The 25720-nt window shown below is 46.3% G+C and overlaps 2 protein-coding genes and 1 long non-coding RNA gene across 5 annotated transcripts; 1 reads left to right on the forward strand and 2 right to left on the reverse strand.

Annotated features, from left to right (window-relative positions):
• Positions 1–377: 377 nt before the first annotated feature.
• ERICH6 (glutamate rich 6) lies at positions 378–10657 on the reverse strand. 3 transcript variants are annotated; one of them, XM_031054938.2, is made up of 12 exons: positions 10005–10657; positions 8558–8598; positions 7210–7256; positions 7001–7114; positions 5651–5752; positions 5179–5573; positions 4176–4243; positions 3246–3403; positions 3022–3107; positions 1622–1774; positions 1114–1345; positions 378–641 (listed from the first exon to the last, which is right to left on the reverse strand). In XM_031054938.2, exons 3-12 carry the CDS (start codon positions 7213–7215, stop codon positions 378–380), a joined length of 1578 nt encoding a protein of 525 aa, XP_030910798.2. In that variant the 5' UTR covers positions 7216–7256; positions 8558–8598; positions 10005–10657. The 3 variants fall into 3 exon arrangements, with proteins under 3 accessions (XP_030910798.2, XP_030910799.2, XP_033920095.1); XM_031054939.2 differs by having other exon boundaries at positions 9578–10657; XM_034064204.1 differs by lacking the exon at positions 10005–10657 and having other exon boundaries at positions 8558–8862.
• Positions 10658–13419: 2762 nt separating this feature from the next.
• SIAH2 (siah E3 ubiquitin protein ligase 2) lies at positions 13420–23419 on the reverse strand. Its single transcript, XM_013130657.3, has 2 exons — positions 22988–23419; positions 13420–14891 (listed from the first exon to the last, which is right to left on the reverse strand). Exons 1-2 carry the CDS (start codon positions 23363–23365, stop codon positions 14334–14336), a joined length of 936 nt encoding a protein of 311 aa, XP_012986111.3. The 5' UTR covers positions 23366–23419; the 3' UTR covers positions 13420–14333.
• On the forward strand, positions 16513–19264 carry LOC115947582 (uncharacterized). The gene is made up of 3 exons (XR_004081481.1): positions 16513–16624; positions 18649–18786; positions 19178–19264. It is a non-coding gene; the product is annotated as an uncharacterized lncRNA (long non-coding RNA).
• Positions 23420–25720: the final 2301 nt, after the last annotated feature.

Raw genomic sequence — 25720 nt, forward strand, 5'->3', positions numbered from 1 at the left:
CATCCAGTGCTTGCACCAGGGAAGTCTGGGCATCCCACTGGTGCCATGTCGTTGGCAGAAGCACTGACCATGCAGAGCAGTGCCTGTGTGGGTCACTTCTGAGCAAACATCTACCCATGTACCTATCACGGGCTATAACTTACCTGTGCTCTATTGGATTTTATCTTTGTGCCACATCCATGGCCTGAAACAACTGGTCAGCCCACCTTGAGGTGGGAAGGCCCCAGGAGAGGGGCCATGCAGAATGGCCATGGGCTGCCCTTTGCACTGTGTGACAGCAGGGCAGTACTGCAGGCAAAACCTTACTGAGTGTGTGCAGATGCTGCAACATCAGGGAGCATCTCCAGCTTGATTTGCCTTCACACTACACTTGCTGGTTAGACTTCAGCATTTATTATTGCCCTGACTGAGCTGCGTAGCTCATCACTTATGTCAGAACTTGTGCAAAGCTGTAAGATCTTCAAAGTCTGTGTGATAAGGTATGCTGGAGGCTTCAGTTTGTCCCATTGCTCACTAGAAGGAAAGTTTAAGCACCCACGCAGTCTGTCGAAGAGCTGCAGGATCCTCACCCTGAAGGCAAGTAGCAGGAGCTCATCTTCACTCAGCAGGGCAGGGGGAGGCAGCTGGCTGACATGGCTGACCTGGGGAGGAGAGGTGAGTGGTGTCAGCCCTGCAGCAGCATGGGACAGGGCTTCAGGGGTTTGGTCTTTCCCCAGCAGACAAACCTGCCTCTGTGGCAGGAACCTGTGGAGGAAGGGAGCTGCCACACACCCTGCCCTCGTGGATCACAGCTCTTCTCACCATAGCAGAGCCAGGATGACCCTCAGGGATGCAGGCAGGGACAGTGGGGACCTACCTGGAAGTGCTTCCTGCACTCTGCAGCCCCTTACATAGTCAGGGCTGCAGAGGCTTGTGAGCCCCCTGTCTGCATGGGCCTGAGTACAGGTACACCTCCACTGTTTGCTATTTTGGGAGGCAGGACCAAGGGGCAACATAGGGAGCACCCACAGTGGAATAAGCATGCTTCCCCATGGATGGGAGCTTCACTGGCTGTCCCTGCTCCTTCAGTGGAAAGCAACTTTGTGTGAAGCTACCTGTGCACTTGAGAAATACCTGCGCTTTGGTTCCCACGTTGAATTTTGCTTGTTGCCCCATGGCAAGGAAGGAAACAGCGATCTTATCCTGGCCCAGGATCCTGACCCCCACGTGCCGGTTGAGGGAGATGAAGATGGGTTTCAGTGGGACATGGGGTCCTGGTGACATGATGCTGTTTGGCCATGTCCACCTCCTCACCCTGCTGCCTGCTTGGTCCAAATACTGCCCTCCCTGAATGCTCATGTATATCCTAAAAGAGAGGAAAATCAAAGCTCTGAACCTTGCAGCTCCCATAGCAGCTTCCACAGAGGGACAGGACTGAGGCACAGTTAGCTTGGGGTCTAATCCCTCCCTCTTCAAGACACAGCTGGGGTGGCCCTGCCTCTCTGGGAGGCACCTGACGCAGGCCCTCAAGCTGTTATACGAGTCTTTTAATTTTTGAATGCTCTTAAAAACACCCTTTATAACCTTTGAAATTTAAAAAGCACAGTGGAAAGCAAAACTACTGTGACCAACTTAAACATACCACACAGTTCCATTTGGGTAATAGCAAGTACTTCTGCCATCAGACTTAAATATTGCTTGTATTTCAGCGTAACTTGGCTTGTCTTCTTGTACTATGCAAACACGACATTTTTTCTGCTGTACAACAATGATTGCCAGATTTCCAGATGGATAGCTGTTGTCAGATAAGGTGTTCATAACTCCTTTCTTTGTCTGGTCTAATACTACATTCTGAATATTTCAGAGCACTGCTTTGGAGTATAAAAACAGACCCATTAACCAGATCACTGTGTAAAAGGATGGTGTGCTGCCAGTGTTACCTGGGACCCTGCCAGTGCTTTTCTGCTACATTGAAGTATTCTGTGTACACTGACAAAAGAGATACAGAATACATTTGGTTGTTTCTAACCAATAACTCAGGTGGAACTGTTCAGCAAGTTTTTATCTTAAAGACACGTTCCTGAACAATGCTAATGATTGAAAGTATGAGGCTAGCAAAGTGAGGTGTTAAAAATACTCAACTTGGATGACAGCAGAGAAAACAGGGGCAGGTGGGCAGGTGTTACCCTCCCAGAGCCAAAAAGAAAACAAATGTGGAGAAAAAAGGCCCTTAGTGCAGAAACCTGACTGGAGCAGGAGGTATTTTGTGTCTCACTGAGGTTTCCCTTCAGCAAGACTTGCTACTGGAAGAACATGTGCTTACGGCACTTTGCCATCTCTGTGCCTAGCAGCATCCCTGGGACAAAGGCAGCGTGGAGGGAAGAGCAGAGAAGCAATCTTAAGCTGTTTGCTTTGGTGGCAGAACTTAGGTAGACTTTCATATACCCACAGATCAGAAAAAAGTCAGCCACGGTAAGGAAAAAATAACTTGGGTGGCTTAAAATGTTATGGCTTAAATAATGGCAAAGGCAGCCTGAAAGCTATGGGGTCCTTTTGTGAAACTGATACGTTTTTATTTCTTCAAGCCCTACTCTTAGTTACACTGTTAATCCCAGTTTGTCAGTGCACCTTTTATGTACTCCTGCCTGCCGGACAGAGACCTTAGCCACATGCAGATGGGAAATATGTGCTGGCTTGTCCTTGTGGGAAGGATAGGGCTGAATGGTTTAGAAGCCCATTTAGCCAGCAGTGCCCATTCACAAGTTGCTAGAGCTCAGGAGTGGGTCTAAACACTGGGCTAGCACATTTTTTAAGCTGGGTATTAAAGGCACAAGTACCTGTCCTTCATGGAAGCTATGGGCAGATCTGAAGAATCTCAGATCAATACCTATATAAGTGGTTTCACTACTGCTTTTTTCCAGACTGTGAAAACAAATGTGACTGGTGGACCAGGGTATTCAGTGATAAAGCAGCCTATGACTCATGTAAAATTACAGTAACAACCCTGGACTAATACAGGCCAATGAACCCCGCAAAGGATACAATAACTGCACTGTTCCATCTGGAAGCATGGTAAGGAATTTCCCCCCATGTTTGTAGTATTTTTCCAGCAATTCATTCTTCACTACCTAAGATTGGAAGAGAAACAATAAAATGGATGAGAGCAGTCCTGCGCCAGCTGCCCTTGAAAGGCAAGCAGGCACCAGGCTCCAGCTGCTCTGGAGCGTGGACACATCCTGTTGGACATGTCTGCAGCAGTTACTTGCCTTTCCACCAACAGAGGTAAAATCACAGCAGGTGATGCTGTAGGAGATGGGCTCCTCCTTGGGCTCTGCTGCTCTCTCAGCAGGCATCAGTGTCCAACTGTTTGGTGATGGGGGCTCCAGGGAAAGCTGGTAGAAAATTGTGCCAGGTTCATTTAAACCTAGAGAGGAAAGGGAGGGTTTGTGTGCATTGGGTAGGGCTGGCAGTGCCAATGTCAGGGAGGCTGTAACTTGGCGGAGTGGGAATTTCTGGCTGAAATGCTCCATCCTGGCAGTCTGTTTCAAGGTATTTTCTATCTAACAAGGACAGTCCACAGTGTTCAGCTATTTCAGAGATAATGAAAAAGATGTAGTATGACTTTCTTTGGATAGCATTCATGGCTCAATACTCTGCAGAACTGACGATCTGAAATCCCTGGTGCTACAAAAGCCTCTGTACCCTGCCATCTTCTGTGAAAATATTCCCATATTATAAATCTAGTTCATCTGTTCTTAGTCAAAATGCCTTTAATTTTATAACTAGATCCAAAGGGCTGCTCAGTCATTTACAGACTGGACTAGGATTTAGTGGACTGTTCAGATGACTAGGCAAAATGTTGATCCCCCTAATTCTGGCAGTTCATGCCTTCCAAGGGCTTGGCTTTGCCAACTCATTGTTCACTGAAGTAAATTTCTGTGCATCTCAGTTGAAACAGATTTAAATACTGAAAGTCACAGCAAGGAGATCCTTTCAGTGCAATGGGAATGTAGCTGGTTTTGTTTTCTTCATGTCATATAACAAGGCAGTATGTAATTTAATGGGATTGCACACTTGACAGTGAGCTGTGTCATTGTATAAATCTTCCTGCTCCATTAGAGAGCATTAGAGACAAGCAATTCCATTAAATTAATTGTGTAATAAATAGACAAATATATAAGGAAATGCAAACTCACGTTTAGCTGCAAGTGCTGCCTGTGTTGTCTGCAAAAATAACTGTCTGGTTGATTGTCTCTCCAGCTGCCTGGAAATGAAAGTGTTCCTGAGATGTTTCATATATCCTGTTTTGAAAACTAGAGGCATTGGGTATCCTTTCCATAGGAATGCAGCTTTCTGAATCTGTGTTTTTCTCTCCACTCACACAATTGCATATAAGTTAAGAGTCAACGAAATATCACCAAAAAGGAATTGTTTCCTTACAGAGATTTCAATGAACAGACTAAACACTGTAATGGATTGTATGTCAAGATTTTCTGTGAAAGAGGAGAGCTTTCCAAGATCAAGGAAACAACTATCTCCAAGAATACTCTGACTCTTCTTATCTAGCTTTCTGTAAATTTGACAGTGTCTGACAATGACTTTGGTTTATGCTCTGTACATAATATGAGGTACTGACACCATAATACTGCAAAGGATGTTCAAGCAAGCTAGCAGTTTATGTCCAGGTATACTGATTTACTTTTCTTTAAGCCTATGCTATAAACTCAGATATTTGTATAAGCTTTGGGCCTCCTACTAAATAGCCCGGTAGAAGTCAAACCTGCAGAGTTCTCATGACTGGAAACTAGAATCCAAATGCTTGGTCAGTTTATGCAGCGAAATAAACACAAATTCAAGGTTTGTTTCAGTATCTGGGGTAAAGCTAAACCTGAGTATTATCCCACCCACAGCTGCAATTATGTTTTTGGCTTTATCTGTCTCTAGATACTATGTCCGAAAGAAGTAGGATGAATGCTTTACTCAATACATACCTCCCCACCTTCTAATACAGCCTGATAGGAGAAAAGCAAAGAGGCTGCAGATAGAATGTGAATTTGTGTTGCCTAAAGCAATTTTTTTTCTTCTCTCATTGCCTTTTGCTGCAGTTTCATTTTCTTAATGCTTTTTTTCTCCCTAGAGTCACCTGTTGTGCCTTACACAGACCAGATCCCCAGTTCCCCTGTAGTCATTTCATGGTACCTCTCATACACCCTCTCCTCTGACAGCAGCCTGTTGACTTCAGTGCCATGGGACTCATTGGAGATGGCATCAGTGGGAATGCTCCTGGCACATTCATCGGTCTTCCCCTCATGGGACTCATGGGAACCAACATCAATAGGAATGCTCCCATCATCTTCATGGGTCTTCCCCTCATGGGACTCTTGGGTGCTAACATCAATGGGAACACTCCAGATGCCTTCATGGGTCTTCCTCTGGCCAATATCAATGGGAATGTTCCAGGCACCTTTGTGGGTGTTCCCCTCATGGGTCTTCTGGGGGCCAACATCTGTGAGAATGTTCCAGGTGCCTCTGTAGATCTTCCTCTCATTCACGATGAACTCATAGAGGTCTTGATTATGTTCACAGCAAAACTTCTGAAAGGCAGAAGAGCGGTGCCATAAGAGTAGGCTTTTCCACAACCAACCTCTGCTAATCTTTCCCACCAGCTTACTGATTCATAATCCTGTGACAGTGGGCAAATGTCTTCAAAGGAAGGGAATGGCTTCAGCAGGCTGCCACAGTACTCACATCTTGGAGCAAAGTCCTCCTCTATCTGAAGCGGAGGTAGGGAGAGAGAATGGGGAGGACAAAAATAATAGTATCAGCACACAAATCCTCATTTTATCTTGGGGAAAGAGGGCTATGCTCAAAATGCAACATCATAAAATGTGTAAGAGCAGTTAAAACAGATCTGTGACTGTAATATCTTGGGATGATTTAACTCAAAACACCAAGTTCAGGAAACCACCAAAAAGAAAAGCTGTTCTGTAGTAAGTAAATAAATAAAAACCCTCAAATAGATGGAAAAACTGTAGTACCTATGAGACCCATTCTTTCCAAGAGAAAGTTTTAGAGCATGAAGAATGCTACAGCTGAGTACTCTGATGCCTTAACCCTTTCAAGTATGTTGCTTGGGGCTTTGGAGAGAAAAAGCTCCCAGATTGTTGCACTGTTGATCATAGGAAAATCTGTGGGGAATTCCATGAGGAACCACCAGCAGATTTTTTGACAAAAGAGCTGAGTGTATTTGACCAGATGCAAATCAGGACTGCTCTGGGATATATTTTGAGGATGGGTACTAGATATTCTGAAATAAATATCTTATTTTTTGAAAACACATTTTGAAACTGAGTTACAGAAGGTGCAGTTGCCAAGAGTGTGCTGCTGAATTTCATGCCTAATGCCTCCATTCCCAAGGGCAGCACACCAAGCTCAGTGCTTGAGAGCAATCCATTAGCAGCAGCAAGGGGTGAAGGGTAGGTACCTGCTCCAGGCCACTTAGCTGGTGTGCTTCACTTACACTTGATTTACTATACTGTGTGTTTAACACTTTCATTCAAATCCTTCAATTTCAGAAAAGAACATACTAATTTGAAATATTTGGCTTCTCTGAAGCATTATTCTTGGAAAATTCCCTGGCTTCCCCACCTTATGCCTAGGATTAGCTCTCTTTGATGACTTTACTCTGCTATGAGTTATGGGGAACTCTATGCCCTTCTTGTAATTCTTTAACAGTATACCTAGGATTTATACGAACTTTGTACCACTGTTTTAGCCAGAGGGCAAATTCTTCTGCTTCTCAGCACAGGATGCAGCATTGAGGAGAGGAATTGCACAGCCTCTTGCTGTTCAGGAGTGCACAATAAGCGTAATTTCAAGAGCATTACAAAAGAAAAACTCTTTTGTAAAGGAACTCCTGCACTGGCTTGGCAAAAGGCATAATTTTTCTTTTTTCTATGTGGGAATCATAGGAAATAAACAGCAAAAGCCACACAGTAGGGAACATCTACCACTGACTCACCTCAGCCTGTAAGATTTCTCGTAATGATTCAGGTCTGTAGGCCAGAAGGCTAGGCAGGCCAGTGGATGTGAACGTGTACAGTGATTTCTTGGACAGCTTCACAAAATCTTCCAACTCAAAGTGGAAAATAACAAAAGGAATTTGGAGTCATATCTTTGTTCAGAGGTAACCCCCTTAAACATGTATATGCAACCTGGGTAAGTCCTTACCTCCATGTCACACAAAACATCTAAGCTTCTGGACTCTGCTTACAGGGCTGCAAGTAATAGTGACAATGAGAATTACCAATTGGCAGGCTGTACGCTCAGAAAACTTATCTTTTAGACGTATTTGGTTTGTTCCTCTTTCAGCATGACAGCCTTTTCTCATCGACCACATCAGCTGCCTGAGACCTTCTTGCCAGACTTGCTCCTACAGTTTCAGACAGGCAACCTGGATCTGCATGTAACCCTTCCCAGATGCCTGAAGGGCTGTAACTGGGCACTGACATGGGATCAGGGCTTTACAAAAGTGTCCCACTGAAGTAATGGAGACAGCTTATTGCTGAGGGTCAGTGACTTGTAGCACTGAGCTAATATTGCACTATCCTCTAAAGCATTTCCAGCTTCTCTAGTCCTAAGAAGAAAGAGCTGTAGAGACATTTGAGGTTTTCTCTCTGTCGTGGTTTAAACTAAATCTGCACAGTTCCCCCTTTGTTTCCCCTCCCCCCCTCCACCTTCCCACTCCCGGAGGGATGGGAAGGAGAGCTGGAGGAATACAACTCCTACGGATTGAGGTAAAATCAGTCCAGCAATTAAGGTATAACACAAATCACTACTGCTACCAATAACAAATCAATGTTAGAGGAAATAAACAGAGAGAGAGAGTACGATACCACCCGGAAGAGAGAGCTCACCCCTCCCCTCCTGGCCAGCTTACAGTTCCTTCTCCAAGCCCAGCCCGGAGTGTTAACCCCTTCCCTTCCGGCCAGCTTCCAGTCCCCTCCCTGAGCAGGACGTGCTGTGGTATGGAATACCTCCCTGACTAGCCCAGACCAGGCGCCCTATCTCTCCCTCCTCCCTGGCAGAGCATGAGCTACTGCTGAACCCATGACACTCTCATTTCTAAGTACAGTCCATGCTGCATAAACACAAAGGGTTTTTTGCCCTTTGTAGTGACAGGAAACATCTCAGATGACTGGGTGTCTAGCACAGTCCTCTGCAGTAGACATCCAGCTACCTCAGGTGCACAGCTGTGTGCTGTCCCATATACATCATCTCCTGTCTAAACATCAACATGTCTCGCATGTCAACTGCTACAGCCTTCCCTTCAGGCAGACTAACACATTCTAGGTCCTTTTAGCCTTGAATTTCAGTTCCCCTTGTTGCCACCCAATTTGTCTTGCCCTTCCAAGTAAGCTTATTCTGCTTTCCAGAAAATACTCAGCCAGATGAAACTCTGAGCAGGCTGAAACACCAAAATCTTTCTAAGTCCTTCTCTTTGGAAAGTATGAAAAAATGAGAACATGTATTTAAAAGGATGGGATAACAATCACAACAGCCCCACATCAACACCCACCTTCTTAGGCTTGTAGTGGGACCCACAGCTCAGGAATGCACCTGGAAGTGAATGAATGCATCAACACAGAAGGAAAAGTGAAAGCAATGCTAAAGGAGTTGCTTATACTTTCAGAAGGCTGAATTATGTCGATGCTGATTTGCTTGAACCTCTTTTGAATTGTAGTTCAAAGACATGTAGTTATCACCACAGCAATCAAGCTATGTCACAGAGTGTAGCTGATCATGAACCCCATCTGAGAAGTAACTTCAGAAAGTGCGTGGTGCTGGTGCTTCATTGGTGTGAAGCTGTGCAGGCAGGGCACAGCTCTGGGTGTACCCTGGCACCAAGGGACACAGGGAAGCCTGGCACCCAGAGCACAGTACTCAAGGTAGGTGGACCCTCCACTTCTTATTCTGCCCTCTTTAATGGACTTTGAAGCTTCTGAATCATCTCTATCTACCACTGCTGCCTCCAAATCCAAGTAGATGATTTACCGTTATTCTGTATACAGCCATAGTCACCCCAAGGACTTGTAAAGCTCCTCCTAAGGTACAAAGCCTACAGTGTTTTCTCCTGCAAACACATTCACAGTGCATTTCCAAACAAACATCCTTCCAAAGTGAGAAGAGAGCAATGTTTATCTGCTGTGGGCTGTGCATGTCCACTTTCTATTGGGATGGATCTACACATAGCTAACTCCAGTACTTTCAGCTGGTGTGCTGTTTTGTGGCCCTGATCACTCCTGCTCTTAGAGGCACATGAGATGCGGCAGACATTCTCCAACAGAGCAGAGCTGCCTGGCATTGAAAAGGAATCAGTATCAATTAGGTTGGAAAAGATCTTTAAGACCATCAAGGCCAACCATTACTCTAGGACTGCCAAGGCCACCACTAAACCATGACACTGAGGGCCTCATCTACATGTTTTTTGAACACTTAAAAAAAAAAAAGGCAAACAAACCCCAAACACTTGAAAAGCACAAAGGCTGTTTGATGGGGTGCCCAAAAGGGGTGGGGTCAAGCAGCAACTACCACTAACATGCTGTGTCCTAAGGGACAGTGCTGGACTTCACCAGGTGAGAGAAGGAGCTGGTTACTCGGTCACATGCTGGGATGACTCGGCTGAGCAGGAGGAGAAAAAGGGTTGATATATCTCCAGCTGTCCTGAGAGGCTTTGCCAGTACCTCTCGCGAGAATATAGTATGCTCTTTCTGCCATCTGCTGAGCACTCCTATGCCTGTTGGCTGGCAGAATGGTCCTGCAGGTTCGTTTAGACGTGGCTCTGCAAAGAGGGTAACAAGAGGGTCGCAGTGGGGGTTCCTGGAGGCTGCTCCAGGTCTGCCACCACTTTGCAAGCAGAACTCTGGGAAACTGCAAAGTCACAAGTCTTCTATGAAAGCCTGAGGCAGCTTGAGTGAAAGACAATACAAGTGAGCAGCTCTTCCTTGAACAGAGCTGTTTCTTACTTGATTTTCTGTGGGAGTGTTCGTGGAGTCAGCCAGCTTCTCTCTGCATCAACACTGAAGTTCCTGGCAGCTTCTGCGTCTCGATGGGTTTGACGCTGCCTGATGTTCCCCTTAATGTAAGACACAAACTCACCTGTTAGCCCCACACAGTGACTTCAAAGCAATTGCCCTGGACCATTGTACCGATGAAGGTACAATTAGATACCGAATGTATCTAATTAGAACTCCGAATGCTGTGGATGCAGTAAGCAGGGCTGAAAGCGGTTTAGCTACCAAGGCGGGAGGTGCCAGCTGGGCCCTGCCAGCCGCTGACCAAGGTCGCTTGGCCGGTTTCCCCTCTGCCTTCCCTCCCGCGGTTTTAGGGAGATCGGTCAGTACCTGCTCCACTGCAGCAGAGTGCTTCGGGGAGCGGCCTGCCGCCCGGGGATTCCCCGATCGCCCCGCGGTTCTCAGCGCAGCCCCCACTACCGACCTGTCCGGGTCTCCTCAGAGAGCGGGGCCCGCCTGCGAGGCTGCAACGGGACCCGCGGGGAGAAACCGAGCCGTGCTGTGCTGCGCTGGCCTGGCCCGGCCTGCCCGTCCCACCCGTCCCCGTTTCCGGCCAGCACCGGCCATGGCACGGCTGAGTCCGCTGCAGCGGCCTTGGAGGGCGCCGTCTCCATGGGGACGCAGCAGGCGCGGGGGCTGCTGGGGCAGGTGTGAGCTGAGGGTCTGAGCGGTTGCTGCCGTGCCCTGTACGCGGTGGATCCGGAGCCTGCGGTCGGGTGTGGACGGACGTAAACTGCCTCCAGGGGAGGTGGAGCTGTTCAGGGTGGTGCTGGTGCTTCAGGAGTCCCCGGCGATGGTGCCCAAGGAGCCGCTGACCTCCTGCCTTTGCCCTGCCGCGGCAGCAGCCCTCAGCACGCCGCTGCCGTGAACCTGGTGAGCGGCCGGAACTGCGCTGCGGCCTTCTGCACGAAATGGGAGCAAGGCTGAAGGTGAAGCAGTGGTTAAGGAACTTGATGTGACTTTCCTGTTCGGGCACAAACTGCACCCAGAGCACTTGCCTAAGTGATTTAGTGATGGCCCTAACAGTCCTGGAATAACAGTTGGGCTTGATGATCTTAAAGGTCTTTTCTGACCTAGTTGATTCTATGATTTGCATTATATGCTTGTCAGACATCTGTTGCTGATGTCTCCTGTAGGGCTAGATGCTGTTGAACTCATCCAAGGAAACTGCACTTCAGCTTGGAAAAGCAGAAGCAGCAATTTTCTTTAGATACGCCATCTGCAAGTAAGTGCAGGCTTTAGAGTTACCTTAGGACGGCGCATATGTGCTACATTATGTGGACTTTGTATAAAAAAATGCAGTTGTCTTATGAGCACATGGGTTCCACAACAAAGTAAGTCAGTAATTTTTAAAACTGGAAGGAGTATGTTGAGGCACAGCCTGTGGTGTTTGTTAGTGCAGTGTCTGGATATGCTGCTTGACTGCCATTGATGCTGATAGCTCCCTGTAGCACTGGGGTCTTGGGAGATTGCGCCCATGCTCAGATGGTGTAGATCCTGGTATTGCCACAGCATTCGCTCCTGCCTGCAGTGCCGCGGCACAGCCTGAGGCACTGTCCCAGTAGCACGTGGCTTGGTGCTGGCACAGCTGCAGGTGGGAGCTACTCAAGTTGTGCTGTATTCTTGCTGTGAACTCATTAGTCCCTAGGAGTTTGTGCATTTTTCTTTGTGTTTAAAGTGAAAATTGTTTTTGAGAACTGTCAACAGAAAAACTGTTTCCAAGAACTGTTGATCTTGGTCACTCATATTGCTGCCTGCCATTAACTGCTCCCAGGTGGTGTTGAGGGGCTGAGAGGGGCTGTTGTATGCATGTCACAGGCTTGGCAGTGGGAGGGCTCCCTTGCTGCTGCTGGCTCTTGGGCAGTTTTCTCTGGGTATGTTTCACCACCCACCTCAAAGCCCAGTTGCTTTGTTGGTTGTCAGGAGTTAAGAAAACCAGGCTGGCCTCAGCAACCTTTTCTGAATACTTCGAGGAACTTTAGCACATTTACTGACATGCTGCTGCTTCTTCCCTTGGCAAGGTGTTGGTGCCCTGCAAATCTCTCCTGCTTCTGGCCCTTGGATATCCCCCTTGGGAAGTTATACAAGCTGTGTAAAGAAGAAACCCTGAAACACCTTAGCTGAGTGCTGGAATGAATGTCAGCTGTTTGTTCAATGATCTGCAGAGGAAACACATTACTTGTTGGCAGTACCAGCTGAGGTATTCCTTATCCTAAAATCAGTCTGTTAGAAAAGATACTGGTTGTTGGGGTTCTTGGGGTGTGAGATGTAACAGAAGTTTGTCATTCCTTCAGAACTGAATGGTGTAGAAAGACCTAATGAAATCATGTGTGTTAAATTATCTAATGTGGATTATAGGCAACATTGGAGTAATTAATTCCCTTAATCCTGGTATAATCAAATACACACTTCATGGTTATTTTTACACAAAAAAAAGCTCTTATCTTCTGCTATATATGTTGCTGAAATATGGGAAAGTGAATAAAATCATTAGGAATTCTTGCTTAACAAGTTCTGCTGAAAGCGTAAGTGTTAATGCCTGCCAGAGACAAAGCTTGACTTGATCCTGCTTAAGCAGGAGTAAGTTAATTCACTTGGCTGATGCTGCTGAAGTTCTGCCAGCATGGTATAAATGAGATCAAATGCAGAACCTCTATATGAACTGGACACAAAGAGGTTAGAGTAATTCCTTGGGAGGTCTTTTTCTGTGATCACTTCCACATTCTCAAGGCTGGAACAAGTGTCTTTGTTGCTGATGCAGCCCTCATTCTCTTCTGGCTTTTCTGGGAACTGCCACTAGGCACTGGGTGATGTTTGCGTATAGGATTGCCATAATCCAAGGAGCTCTTCCCTGGAGGGATACAGTTAGAACTGTGTATTATAATTATTTACACAAAGCTTCATCTGTCACTTTACATGTAGTTTTCCACTACCATGAGGCTTCCTACTGCTAAATAACTTGGCGGGTGTATCACCTCACAACTCCTTCCCTCTTTCAAGCAGCAGGCATCTTAATACTCAGCAAAGCCAATATGTGGAGCTAGTATTTTTCTTAAGCAATTCAGACAGAAGACACTGGTTGCAGAGGAGAGCTGCAGCAAGATCCAGCTTCAGTGACAGACTGTGATTTCAATTTACATGAGCCAGGCTGTCACTGTTGCCCCTGGAACTCAGATCCAGACTTGGTTCTCCTGCTTGTACTGCACTGTGGCAGCAGAGCTGGGGAGGCAAAATGGGAAGCTCACCTGGGTGACATGGCTCTTCCTGGGGAAGCCCAGCAGATCCAACGAGGCAGAGTGCACAGAGTAACCAGGAAGCAAGAGCTACCATCACGCACACACGTGTTAGCACAGCATGCTATGCAGTGTAGTTTTTGCAAGATATTTATTACAAAATAAAAGTAACTATGGCAACAAAACTTAAATAGCAAATGATGCGACACTGGCCATAAAACTCTCACTATATTGTTAGTCTTTTACAATAATCAATAGTCAAGTATGTCTCCAAGGAAAGCTGCATGTGGACAGCTTATTACTATATTCTTGGCTCTAGCTGTTTTAGATGCATTGGATGTGTGCCTCCTGCTCTCACCTGCACCTGGCTGTGAGTGGTTGTGCCATGTGCTGGGCTCACTCAATTCCCCTAAAATGGACAGGAGCTGGCAGTTCCCACACTGTGAAACTTGCCCTGCTTTACCTCAGCCCCTCCTCGCCTTTTTTCTTTCAAAACCCCAGCACATGATCCAGCACCCATCCCTTTTTAATAAGGTAGGAGGAAATAGAGTATCAACACTGAAGTACCTATTGTTCCCCTTTGATTCACAACCTCTCTTGTGAGAGGTTGCTTGGATTTCTTTCCTTTCCCACCTACTAAAAACAGTTATTAAAGCTCACCAGTGAGAGAACAAGTCTGTGTTCCTGCTGAAAGGGCTTTTGGGTGTGCTCTGAACAGGAATGCAGTCCTTCAAGTCTCTTAAGCCACATGTCTAATGGAAGCACTCCTTAAATAAAATATAATTAAATTAAGAAAGGTGACTGTGTGTGGGGAATCTTCCTAAGGCACCCAAGAATTTAAAAAGACCTTTTCTCACTCATGTTACTTATAGGACACTCTCGTTGCTCTTCTCTCCAAAGTTTAAAATGTTGGCTAGTTAGGAACCTTAGCATATACAATGGCATAGTTGAATATCATTAAAAAAAAAAAAGGAAGCAAAAGAAAACCCTTGGTGAATGTAAAGCACTATGTCCAGACAGCCTAGGTTTCACTAGCTATGCAAACACATCATGGACAACATGTAGAGATAGTCACGTTAATGCCAAGGTTCCCATTGTCAGCAAAAAGGTGTGCTATAGCTGTATCAAAAACTAGGCAGTCACTGTTCAGAATGGCTGCAGATACCCCGTCGTGGATGGAGCGGGGCGTTGCCTCCCACGTCAGCCGGCGGCGGTTGCCATTCAGCTCCAGTCTATAGGCAAAGTTCTCCGCTTGCTTACGGGTGCCAATGAGCAGCACAATGGCAAAGAACTGCTGGTGACCTTCGTACTTCTCTTGTTTCTCCAGCACCAACATGAAGTGGTGACCGAAGCATGACTGCATCATCACCCAGTCAACTGCCCCTGGAAGGTTAATGTCTGTGGCAAGAAAAACGATGTCTTCTCCCTGAAGGGTGGTAATGCTTTTGTGGGCATGCATGAGGTGGGACATCACGGCTTCCAGGGATCCCTGCCATTTACAGGAGGCACCAGGGCATGGGCAGGAGTAGGGACGATACTCACAGATGTCTTCGTGTTCTGGCTTTTCTGTGTGATGGAGTGTCAGAGAGCAGCCTGTTGTGGCATACTGGAAAAAGACCAAATACAAGCTGTCAGGAAAGGCACCAGCACTTGTGTTTGCTGTCTGTCAACTGGAAACACTGGTATTAAACCAGAACTCTTGTTCTCTTTGCAAATTTTACATTAGATGCTTCTATTTAGCCCTGGATTCAGAGCTGAGATTTACTTATTTTTGTTTCCACTTAAAAATGAATTCTTGTCTTTGTGTGGTTGGCTTTTTTTTCTAATGCAAGCACTTAGATAAAATGGAGTGTAAGGCTGAGTTGTAGATAGATTTGCTGTTGTGGTTAGATCTGATAGGTCCAGATCAGCTGAAGTGGTCCTGGTTTGAATTTTTCTTTTCTTTAAAAAGAACAAAGGATTCTAGTTTCAGCAAAGAGCAACTAGAGTGAAGTATTTTTAATAGATGTACCTTATTACCATCACAGAGCAAAAACACTCCCATTAAATTCAAATGCAGATTCTCCACAGCTTTTTTTAAACACTGGAACAGTTTCAACACTGCAGTTGTGAGAAGTGAGGATGACTTGTCTCTAAGCATAAAGCTAGCATGCAAATAAGTACTATCTAACTTCTTTTAATGTCATTGGGCAACTTAGAGGGTGTCATGGTTTGAGCAGTAGCAGTCATTTTTCTCCTTCTTGGTAGCTGGTGCAGTGCTGTGTTTTGACTTTCGGGCTGAGAACGTTTGCTGATAGCAAGCATGTTTTGAATTACTGCTTGGTTGTTCGGTTTGTTCAAGGCCTTTTTCTGAGCTCATGCTCTGCCAGGGAGGAGGGGAGGCCGGGAGGAAGGAGAGACAGGACACCTGACCCAGGCTAGCCAAAGAGGTATTCCATACCATAGCCCGTGATGCCCAGGAGGTAACTGGGAGAGAGCTGGAAGGGCTGGAGCGCTGGGGGGATGGAGGAGATATCGGTCGGTGCTTGGTTGGGCAGGGTGGGGTGAGCTATGGGTCGGTGGCTGGTGAGGTGTTGTATTCTCTTCACTTGTTATTGGCTGTATCATTATTATTTGTAGTAGTAATGGCAGTAGTGATTTGTGTTATGCTTTAACTGTTAAACCGTTCTTATCTCAATCCATGGGGGCCACATTCTTTGGATTCTCCTTCCTAACTCTCCGGGAGTTGGGGGAGCAAAGGGGGGAGTGAATGAACGAGCTGTGTGTGGACTTGATTTAAACCACAACAGAGGGTTAATTTGCTTAACCAGCTGGGGTCACTTTTCCTTCTTCTGCAGTCAATTCAGTTGTCCACACTGACCACTCTGCTTTTATGCTACTTTCACAGAGACATAAAGGTCTCTCCTATTTTCCAGGTCTGTAGGTATCAGTAGTGATATTGACACCACTGCTACTACTATCATGCAGGTTACAACATGCATGCATGGCTGCTTACAAATGCTGTGACACCTCCTTGAGGACAGATACAACCAAGGAATAAATTATTATTTCTGAGATAATATGCGTGCAGTAAGTTTCTGCTCTAAATGCCAAGATACAAATCACCCATGATGCAACAGGGTGCTAGGAATACTGGGATAGAAACTCTACCTTCTTCCGAAGGAGTTTGGTTTATAAGCCATAAAGAGTTAACGTGAGCCTTCACTTACAGTGTCTGCCCCTACTGCTTAATCCTGTGCTAATGGCTTTATTGCAGGGCACTGAGGTGGAATAAGGCATCCTCCTGCAAATGCCTGGGCTGCTGTGCCTGATGCCCTGCTGCATAATGCAGCCACCCAGGTATGTGTATGCTTCCATCCCCACTGGTCTGCTGGAATTTTCAGTGTTCATAGCCCTGTTTAACACTTCAATCATACCAGGTGTTGGAGCGCAGCTCCAAGTCTAACCTCATTAAGAAAACCAGTAAAAATTTACAAGCTGCTGCTTAAGTGAAACCTGATGTGTATGGGAAAATGACCACTGATGACTACAAACGGAAGAGTATAAAAACAAGATGAGCAAATAGTGGTAACTTTACCTTCATTTTTACAAGGACCTCCTTTTGTATGCTTCCTAACCCATTGTTGTGGGTTTCATCTGGTAAGGAGCCCTACCAGTGGTGGACGACCACGTAAAGCAAAACCTGACATGCTCTCTTCATACTGCTTGGCAAAGGTCACTGATCTTCATTATACCCCTCAAAAGCCTCCTCCGTCTCTCCCTGTGTAGAGGTTATATGATACCTTTGAGTTACTTGGCCTGTGCACCTTTTCCACCCCTACTGTCTCCTTGAGACTGACAGCCAGGGCTGTGCACAATGCTAACAATGCAGGCATGCCACTAATGTCTGGGCTGGCATGACTGTTTTCTGCTTTTTTATTGCCCTTCTCATAATTTCTAGAATTCCAAGCTGGAAAGTATTATGTACTTGTTTTCACAGTTTAGTTTTAGTTCATGGCTTAGCACTGTATTCTCTTTCTAAAAGGAAATTATCAGCTTGGAACCTGTCACTACATACAAGACCTAACATGCCTTGTTTTTGCCACATATGTCACTCTGCATGTGCTGCTCTGAGCTTCACTTTGACAGGATAGCTTTCTGAGTATCCTAAAGCATTTGGAAAACATCAGTTAAGCTTGCAAGTGCTTAGCAGAGGTAGGCTGGTATTATCAACCCTATAAATGAAGGCAGGCAAGAACACAGGATTAAAGTAACTTGTCTGAAGCCACATGGGAAATCAGTGGGAGAGCTATGAACAGACTGCCAAGTTCAAACCCCTCCTGCTCTAGTCAGCAGACTCTCCCTCTAGTATACAAACAGCTGTAGATATAAGTAATTCTAGAAAGAAGAGGTCTGCCTGCTCCTGTATGTGTGTTAGCAACGTTCGGGGACCCAGCTACAACTGAGACCCTTTTGTGCTTTTCCCTCCTCCAGTGCTTCATAAAACATCTGTCCCTGCTTTTAAGATCTCTCCAGCCTCCCAAAGCATTGACTGCAGCTTGGGCACAAATGCTCAGCCTAGTCTAGCAGCAATACTGTGGAGCTCTCCCAGGGATGCACGGTGAGGTCCTACCCAGACAACAGTGAGCCTCCATGCTTCCCCCAGCCTTGCACAGGTGAAGAAAAAGGCTCATGCCACAGCCAGCTGTCTGGCAGAAACCACTTAAAAACTTCTCTGCCAGCAGTGCTGGGTCTGCTGTTACTGCTCATATGGGATAGGACCAGTGAATGTCCTGTTGTTTCAGACAGAGTGTGTGAGCTCTCTGCATATGTGCAGGCACCATGATGTAAGCAGACACCTGTGTGTAACGGATATCTGTTCAATTAAAACCAAAACTGCATTTTTATCAACCTCCCTCCCCCTTTATTAGAGTCTACTCTGTGTTGAAAATAGGAAGTATGATCTTACTCAGGTTTAGTAGATCTGCTTAAAATCTTTAAAATGACATCGTTTTTTTTTTTAATTAAAGCTCTTAATAGGCCATAGAGGCAGCACTGGACAACATACAGGAGTAAGTCTGGATACAATAACATGAACATGCAATTTCTGTTTGGAGGTTGTTTGCTTACATGGGAAATCTGTCATGCTTTCTCTTGAACTAATGGTGTAGCAGCAGCGGTCTAAGGATGTAAGGTGGTTCTGGCTACCTCCTATTACCTGTCTAAATGAAATTTTTAAAAGTGATTAAGACTTGCTTATATACAAGCTTATGGTGCTTTCCACTTTCAAACAGTGTTGGTTATGAGATAAAAAAAACTTTTCCATAAAGTAAAGTGTAAGAGCACAGTATAATGAATTTACTGGATTCATTTTTCTTCAAAAGGACCAGAATCACCTGGAAACTCGGAAACATGGCAGTATCTCCAGTTAGAGATGACTATGATTTTTGGAAGACTCTCTTCAAGCGAAGTATCTCTCCCAGCTTCCAAAATGCAGAGCATCACTGCTCCAAGGAAAGCTGGTAAGAATGGGGTTTTAATCCCTGAAAAAGCCCAAGGTACTGCAATTTTTTAAATGTATGCAATAATTAGAAAAGTAATTTCCTTTAAGTAAAACTTATTGTTAGGTTGAATTAATCACAACAGTGAGAATGCACTGGTATACTTATGAAGGAGGTTTGTGTTTTTTGGGGGTGGTGGTAGCATTTTGTTTGTAATACTTATTTCCCCATCACACACTGCTAATTGCCATCTATACAGCTGCCCAGCCAGGCTGCTCTCCGGGCGTAAAAACCACTGAATTTGCTATTGGATATTCTTTCCTTAGTGATGGGCTAGTTTTTGCCTCTGTATGTTGGAGGCAAGTTCTAGTTCCCTGAAATGCAAGCAGTAACTGCCTGCTCTTTTACACAGGGCAGATGAGGAGTGCTGGTCCCATGTCATGCCAAGATCACTCAAGCAGTTTGTCAAGCCCCACCGTAACAGGCTAGCAAAACATGTCAGGGCATGGATGTCAGCTTAATGCTCATGGTTACATGAGGACTGCAGTTCTGCTGGTGACAACGGAGAACACTCACAACTCTACTTGTTTCCTCATAGATTTTTGATGAAGTGGTTAACTTGAGGAACACCTCTTACACTGCTTGGTTAGCCAGGTTGTGGTTCCAAGTTTAGCAGCTAATGATCACAGCATATCTCACACAACTGCTGTGTAAATGGATTCTGGTGTCTGTTCAAGATGCTCCCACTTCATAAGATTTATTTTCTTTTGTAGTTCATATAAGACAAACCCCACAAAGTTACAGAAGGATCTATATCCAAATTAAGTCAGCTTCATCATTAGAAAGCACATCTATATTATTTTCCACTTGAACTTATTTAAAAGATGAAGGAAAAACAATTAATTCCTTTTGACACTCATTAATTAGGAGTTTGAGTGTGTTTGATGTGCATTTTATCTTCCGCAGACTGCTTACAGCACTAACAGGCATTTTATATTGTAACTCTACTGTGACTTTAAGATATAAATCGTCCTATAGATTTTTTTTTTCCAGAAGCCCTGTAAAGCACAGAGGTGCAATAACAATTCACAGTTGTCTCTAGAAGAGCAGGGTCATCCTCTGGACAGACCAGCTCCTCTATTTGTTCTTTCACATTTTCTGAAACTCTGACTTCCTCCCCCTCCCCCCTGAAAGCTTATATTGGGTTCCTCTAACATGGTAAAACCCCCAGGTGAGTCAGACCAGGGCCAGGCCCCAGTGAGCTGCTACGTGCTGCTGCAGAGCAGGGTGGTTCTTGCCAAAACCCCTTGTGCTGCTGCAGCACCTGATGGATGCCCACTACTGAGGGACATGGTGGGTCACGTCCTTGCTGGCTGCCTACATAATACTGACTGAGAATTACAGCCCTGACAGCATGTCACTGTTTCTGGGCTCAAAAAGTGAGAGTGAAAAGCATTAATGTGTGCTAATTTCACTTTGCAGCTCTTGGGAACAGTGAAAGCAGCAGAGCAGGAATTGCTCACAGCGGAAAAAAACCACATAAAAGAGAGGGTGTGTGAGGAAAGAGGAGGAGAGACTTATTTACACCTCTGTGATGAGCTTCTGGATGCCCAGTGAGCGAGGGGTGGAGAACTCAGAGCGGATGCTGGAATACAGGGAGGATGCATGCTCCAGTGTGAGTTGTACCACAGCCTGGTCTCAGATGCAGGGCTTCAGGAGGATCATGTTTTTGGGGCCATGGTCTGAGGTAGGCAACTCACAGGTGCAACTGTGACCACTGCAATGTGGCATGAGGGAACCTGGCATCCTGCAGGCAGTGCTGCCTGCCTGCCCCACGCATGCAGCTGGGGCCAGGGACTGCTGCCACCCCTACCTGCACTGGCATCTCACTGGGCAGCAGTGAGATGTAGCACACTGACAACTATTGCGTCAAAGTCACTTTCCAACTCTACCAGCCGTTAACTCACTTACAGGCACTGTACCAGGAAACCAAACCAAGTCCCAAGTTTGGAGTCCACAGTCTCCTGCCTGTCTCAGCTTCCAGTGTGCTGACCAGCACAGCATAAAGCATGTGCCGCTCCTTGGGTTATGGCAGAGACCACCAAAACACTACCAGGTCAGAGCCAAATCTCTCCCAGTCCATAACCAAGATGCTGATCCCCAGCACTTGGGGATAAGCTGGCAGGACTCCTGCCTAGAGGTTTGGCTGCTGGAAAAACTGGCATCCTGTAGGCAGCAGAGCTGTGGCTCAGACAATGAAGGGTTGTGAGGACTCTGGTCCATTTCATTTAAGACAAGCAGGGAATACCAGCCACCACAGATGAGACTGACCCACTGCACCTGTGTTCAGCAGAGAGGACCTGTGTCCCACCACCACGCTCCATCTGCTATTGCCACCTCCCAGTTAAGGGTGAGCACTGAAACAGCCCCACACTGTCAAAAGCTCTGCAAGTCGTTGACAGCCATCACATCCTGTGACCCAGCCAGCCCTGCGTCAGATGGGGCTCTTGCCATGGACCACACTGTGCTGCAGGAACTGACACAGACAATTTGCTCTGGAGGTGCTGTTACTCTCTGTGCATCCTTAATGATGCTCCTGCAGGCTGGCTGGGGACAGCTGCTCAAGTGACTGGCTTTTCCAGGTAAAAGTGGAGTAAGCCTGCTCACAGCTCCCACTGCACCCACTCTGGCCACACTGGTCCCACTGGCAGCCTGACCGTAGCTCCTCACCTTGCCATGCAGAGCTCCATATGCTAAAACTTTGTTCTCATATTCTACCTCAGGAATAGCTCTAGGAGTTCCTGTATCCGTCCCTCTGTTGCTTCAGCTTACGTTTTTAAAGTGGTTTTGGTACTACAGAGGTACAAGCATTGAGAGGCTCCAAGAAGATATAAAAATGACCTGCTCAGCATTGCCTGTGTGTATACATCTGCTGTCCTGGTTAATATCTATTAGGAAGGATGTGTACATTAGAGCAGTTCACTTAGCTTTCAAAGTACAAACTCACTAAAGGGAAGAGACTTCAGCGTTTAATACTTAATACTATTCTAAGTTATGCAACTCTGCAACAGAACAGACATGAAAAAAAAGACTAATTCAGGTATTGTTACTGACCTGACAGGTTACCAGCCCCTGTCCTTCCCAAGGAGGGTTGCAGGGAGCTAACAAGAGAGACACCTCCATAAACCACTTGTTAATGACTGAGTATCACCATAGGTTAAAATAACTGTGGAGAGGGGAAAAAAATGTTTAGCTTTTTTATCTACTGGCTGTGCCAAATACTAGGACAACATTTAGGGCAGGATTTTCAGTGAATGAGAAAGAAGCATCAGAAGCATTGCCTTTAAAGGCTGGTGGCACTCCGATCATCTTATTTCACTTTAGAAACCTGCAGACTCGTGAAATTGGGTAATGGAGACCAACAAGCACCTCCCTTGCTGTTCGGTGTTTATGGTGGGGTAGAAATAAAGGAAAGAAGGGGATACAGACCAGCGGAAAATTAAGGCTTTGCAGAGCTTTGCTGTCTGCAGTGGCTCTGGATGAGTCCCACATGCTCTTGCAGGAGACTCTTAGGGTATCTTTGGTATAGGCATTTTTGATATCATTGCCTTTTACAAACTACCAAGCAAGCAAACCTTTACTGGATAAAGCTTAGAAAGCTCCTTAAAGTCTCCTTATGAGCTGCAATTTATCTATCATGCTAGCAACAAAGGCAAGACATAAACCCACCGGGAAACTCTCCATTGGTGTGTTCTCCCCTCCTCGGTCCCTTCAGCATACAAATCCGAGGCCACCGCAGACCCAAATGTGACGCTGTATCTACTGCAGCTCGTTTACAGCGTTTTGGAACTGAAAGATCATTCACCCTGAAAGAATATCTCTCACCGTTCAAAAGAAAACCACTACATTTCAAAGCTGTGTTTATACCGAAACGCCCAAACCGGTAAGCTTTTCCACTGGCAGTGGGGATTCAATGTGACTGTGAGCAGCCAACTTTTCCGATGAGAAGTTTCTCTCCTTTCTTTTGACCATTGTGCCTCCCCTCTTTCTCTTTTTTTTTTTTTTAATGAGGGAAGAGGGTGTATGGAGAAAGCTTGAAGATTGAGGGTAGGGAGGTGATGATAGAGCGGGGGGAATGTCCTGCTTTGCCGGCCGGACACCCCCACATTCCAATCCTCTTGCCACCTTTCGCTCCCCCCAGATCCCCCACTCCTGCACTTACCTTGCAGGGGAAGAGCACGGCCGAGGCCACCTTCTCCATGGCAAGATTCCGGATGCTCGGGGTGAGGGAGCCCCGGCAAGTGGGGCAGAGGCTCAGCTTCTGCCGGCATTGATTGCAGACCAGGTGCCCGGCCTGACACTGCAGGATGGGCGGCAGCACATAGTCGAAGCAGACCGGACACTCGAAGAGCGAGGTCAGTTCGTGGTGCTGATGCGGAGGAGGAGGAGGTGGCGGGGGGGGAGGCGGCGGGGGAGGAGGGGGCGAGGAAGTCCCGCCGGGTCCCGGCAGGACGGCGGCGGGTACGGCGGGGGACGGGGTGTGCTGCTGCTTGCTGCAGGGCTTGCTAGCGCCGGGGCCGGCGGAAGACGGGCGGCTCATCGCGCCGCGCCACCGCCACCACCATCGGGCCGCCGGAGGGAGAGGGAGCGAACGAGGAGGCGGTGCTGAGGCGAGCAGCGGCTGCGCGCGGCCTCCGCCCCGGTCCCGGCATGCTCCGGGCGGCTGGAGCACGGGGAGGGGCCGTTACCCCGGCAACGGAGCTGTCCGCGGTAACGGAGCCCCCACGGTGTTGCCGCCCCAACGCCGGCCCGCGAGCGTAAAGCAAGTGCCGCTCCGTACCTCTCCTTCCCGCCGGAGGGGGGCGGCGGCCCCCGGGGACACACTCGGCTCCGTGTGGAGGGGTTGCGCTTGGACCCTGGTACGTGGGTCACTGGCCTCTGGGGGAAAGGTCTGGAGCACAAGGCTTATGAGGAGCGGCTGAGGAAGCTGGGCGTGTTTTGTGTGGAGAAGGCTCAGGGGACATCTTACCTCCCTACAGCGAGCTGAAAGGAGGATGGAGAGAGGAGGTGGCTAATCTCTTCTCCCAGGTAACAAGGGATAGGACAGGAGGTAATGGCCTCAAGTTGTACCAAGGGGAGTTCTAGACTGGATATTAGGAACAATTTCTTCACTGAAGGGGTAGCCAGTCATTGGAACAAGCTTCCCAGGGAAATGGTGGAATCACCATCCATGGAAGTGTTCAAAAAACATGTAGATGAGGCCTTTGGTGACATGGTTTAGTGGCGGACTTGGCAGTCCTCGGGTAACAGGTGGACTGGATGATCTTAAAGGTCTTTTCCAACCTAGTTTGATCATTCTAGATGATTCTGTAAATCTTGTACATGGGTTGTACTTGGCCTCTTGTATGTGGTTGCTCTTGGCTCATTGTATGTGGAACAACTTGACTCCTTGGGGTGTAAAGCTGTTGAGACACTTTGACATAGGCATATGAGTGTGTCTTTTGAGATTAGACAATTAATGTTCTTAGGCCTTGAGATTCTGGTCTCCATCCTGGAGTGCCAAGTCCTTTCCCCCATACCCCGATCCCACTGCCTGGCGTGAAAACAAGGCCAGAACAGTCAGATGGTCTTGGAGAAGACTTCTTACTTGGTTTGTGGATTTTTACGTATTCTGTGGTATATGTAATATATATATTATATATTAATGGGGAAGGTATATATCATATATATAATATATTAATAGGGAAGAGAAAAAATAAGAGCCTTTTCACAAATAGACTATAATAGTGGGGATGTTTATACAAATAAAATATACCTTTTTCAGTGCTATCAATAATATAGGGTAATTTAAAAATACATTATTTAAGTTATATATGTATGTATATATATATAAACTATAAGTTATTTAAGCTATATATGTGTATATATAATGTGTATATATGTATTAAATCTATATATGTTTTTAATATCAGAATGTGGACACCCCACTTTTTTTTATTAGGAGTTCCGAAGACTCCTTTTCAACATATAATGTACTTTGGATACAGTGCATTCTTCTGCTTGGGATAAATGGGAGTATACCAGTCAGACTGAGCCTGTTAAGTAAGTTCCCAAAAGGTACTGTAGGCTTAAATTTTAAACTAACAATAGTGTGTGTGCCTTTAACATAGTAGAATAGACAAAACTATTCTAACTTACTAACACGAAGAGAGAAAGTAATGACAGGGCTGCCGGGGGAAGGAACACCATGGGACTGATACTGACTAAGGAGACAGTAAATAAGACCAAAGACAGCTGACAGGGGAAGAAACATTATGGGACTGATAACAACGAAGGAGACAGTAAATAAGACCAAGGATGCCAGCTTTCAAGATAGCAGTGGCACCCAAAGTGGGGCGAGACTGGAACAGAACAGAAGCAAGGACATACCAACTGCTAACTCAGCGCTAGGACCTTGCAAGTGTGCACAAGCACTGAGGTCATTCAGTAAACACAGTGAGGAAGACTGTTGGTGATTGCCAGAGACCCCCACTCAGCAAGAAAGTGCACACATAATTAAAAGGCAAATATTATAATTAGTTCCTGGATATACTGTAAATATGCATGGTATGCTAAATATATAGCTGCTGCCGGCAAGAAACGGGTGCGCTCACCTCTGCAAAATGATTCACCTGTGCACCCAGTGCTGCAATAAACAATGCCTGCTTTCTAAAACTCCAAATTGAGTCTTAGAGAGTTTCTCCAACTGACTTTTACTGTAGCAGTACAAGGCTGGCACTGGCTTCCCCATCTATTGATCCTCACTAACAAAGACACCAGCCTCTGGAGATAACTGTAACATGGCTCCCTCCAATGCCATAGGCTACTATGTCTACACTATCGGAATAATTGCTTGCAGTATAAAAGATGATTTGTAAACCAGTGTTAGAGAAATAAGGTCTGCTTGTCTTCTCTG

Source organism: Melopsittacus undulatus, chromosome 6 (genome assembly GCF_012275295.1).
Source record: "Melopsittacus undulatus isolate bMelUnd1 chromosome 6, bMelUnd1.mat.Z, whole genome shotgun sequence".
Classification (NCBI taxonomy): Eukaryota; Metazoa; Chordata; class Aves; order Psittaciformes; family Psittaculidae; genus Melopsittacus; species Melopsittacus undulatus.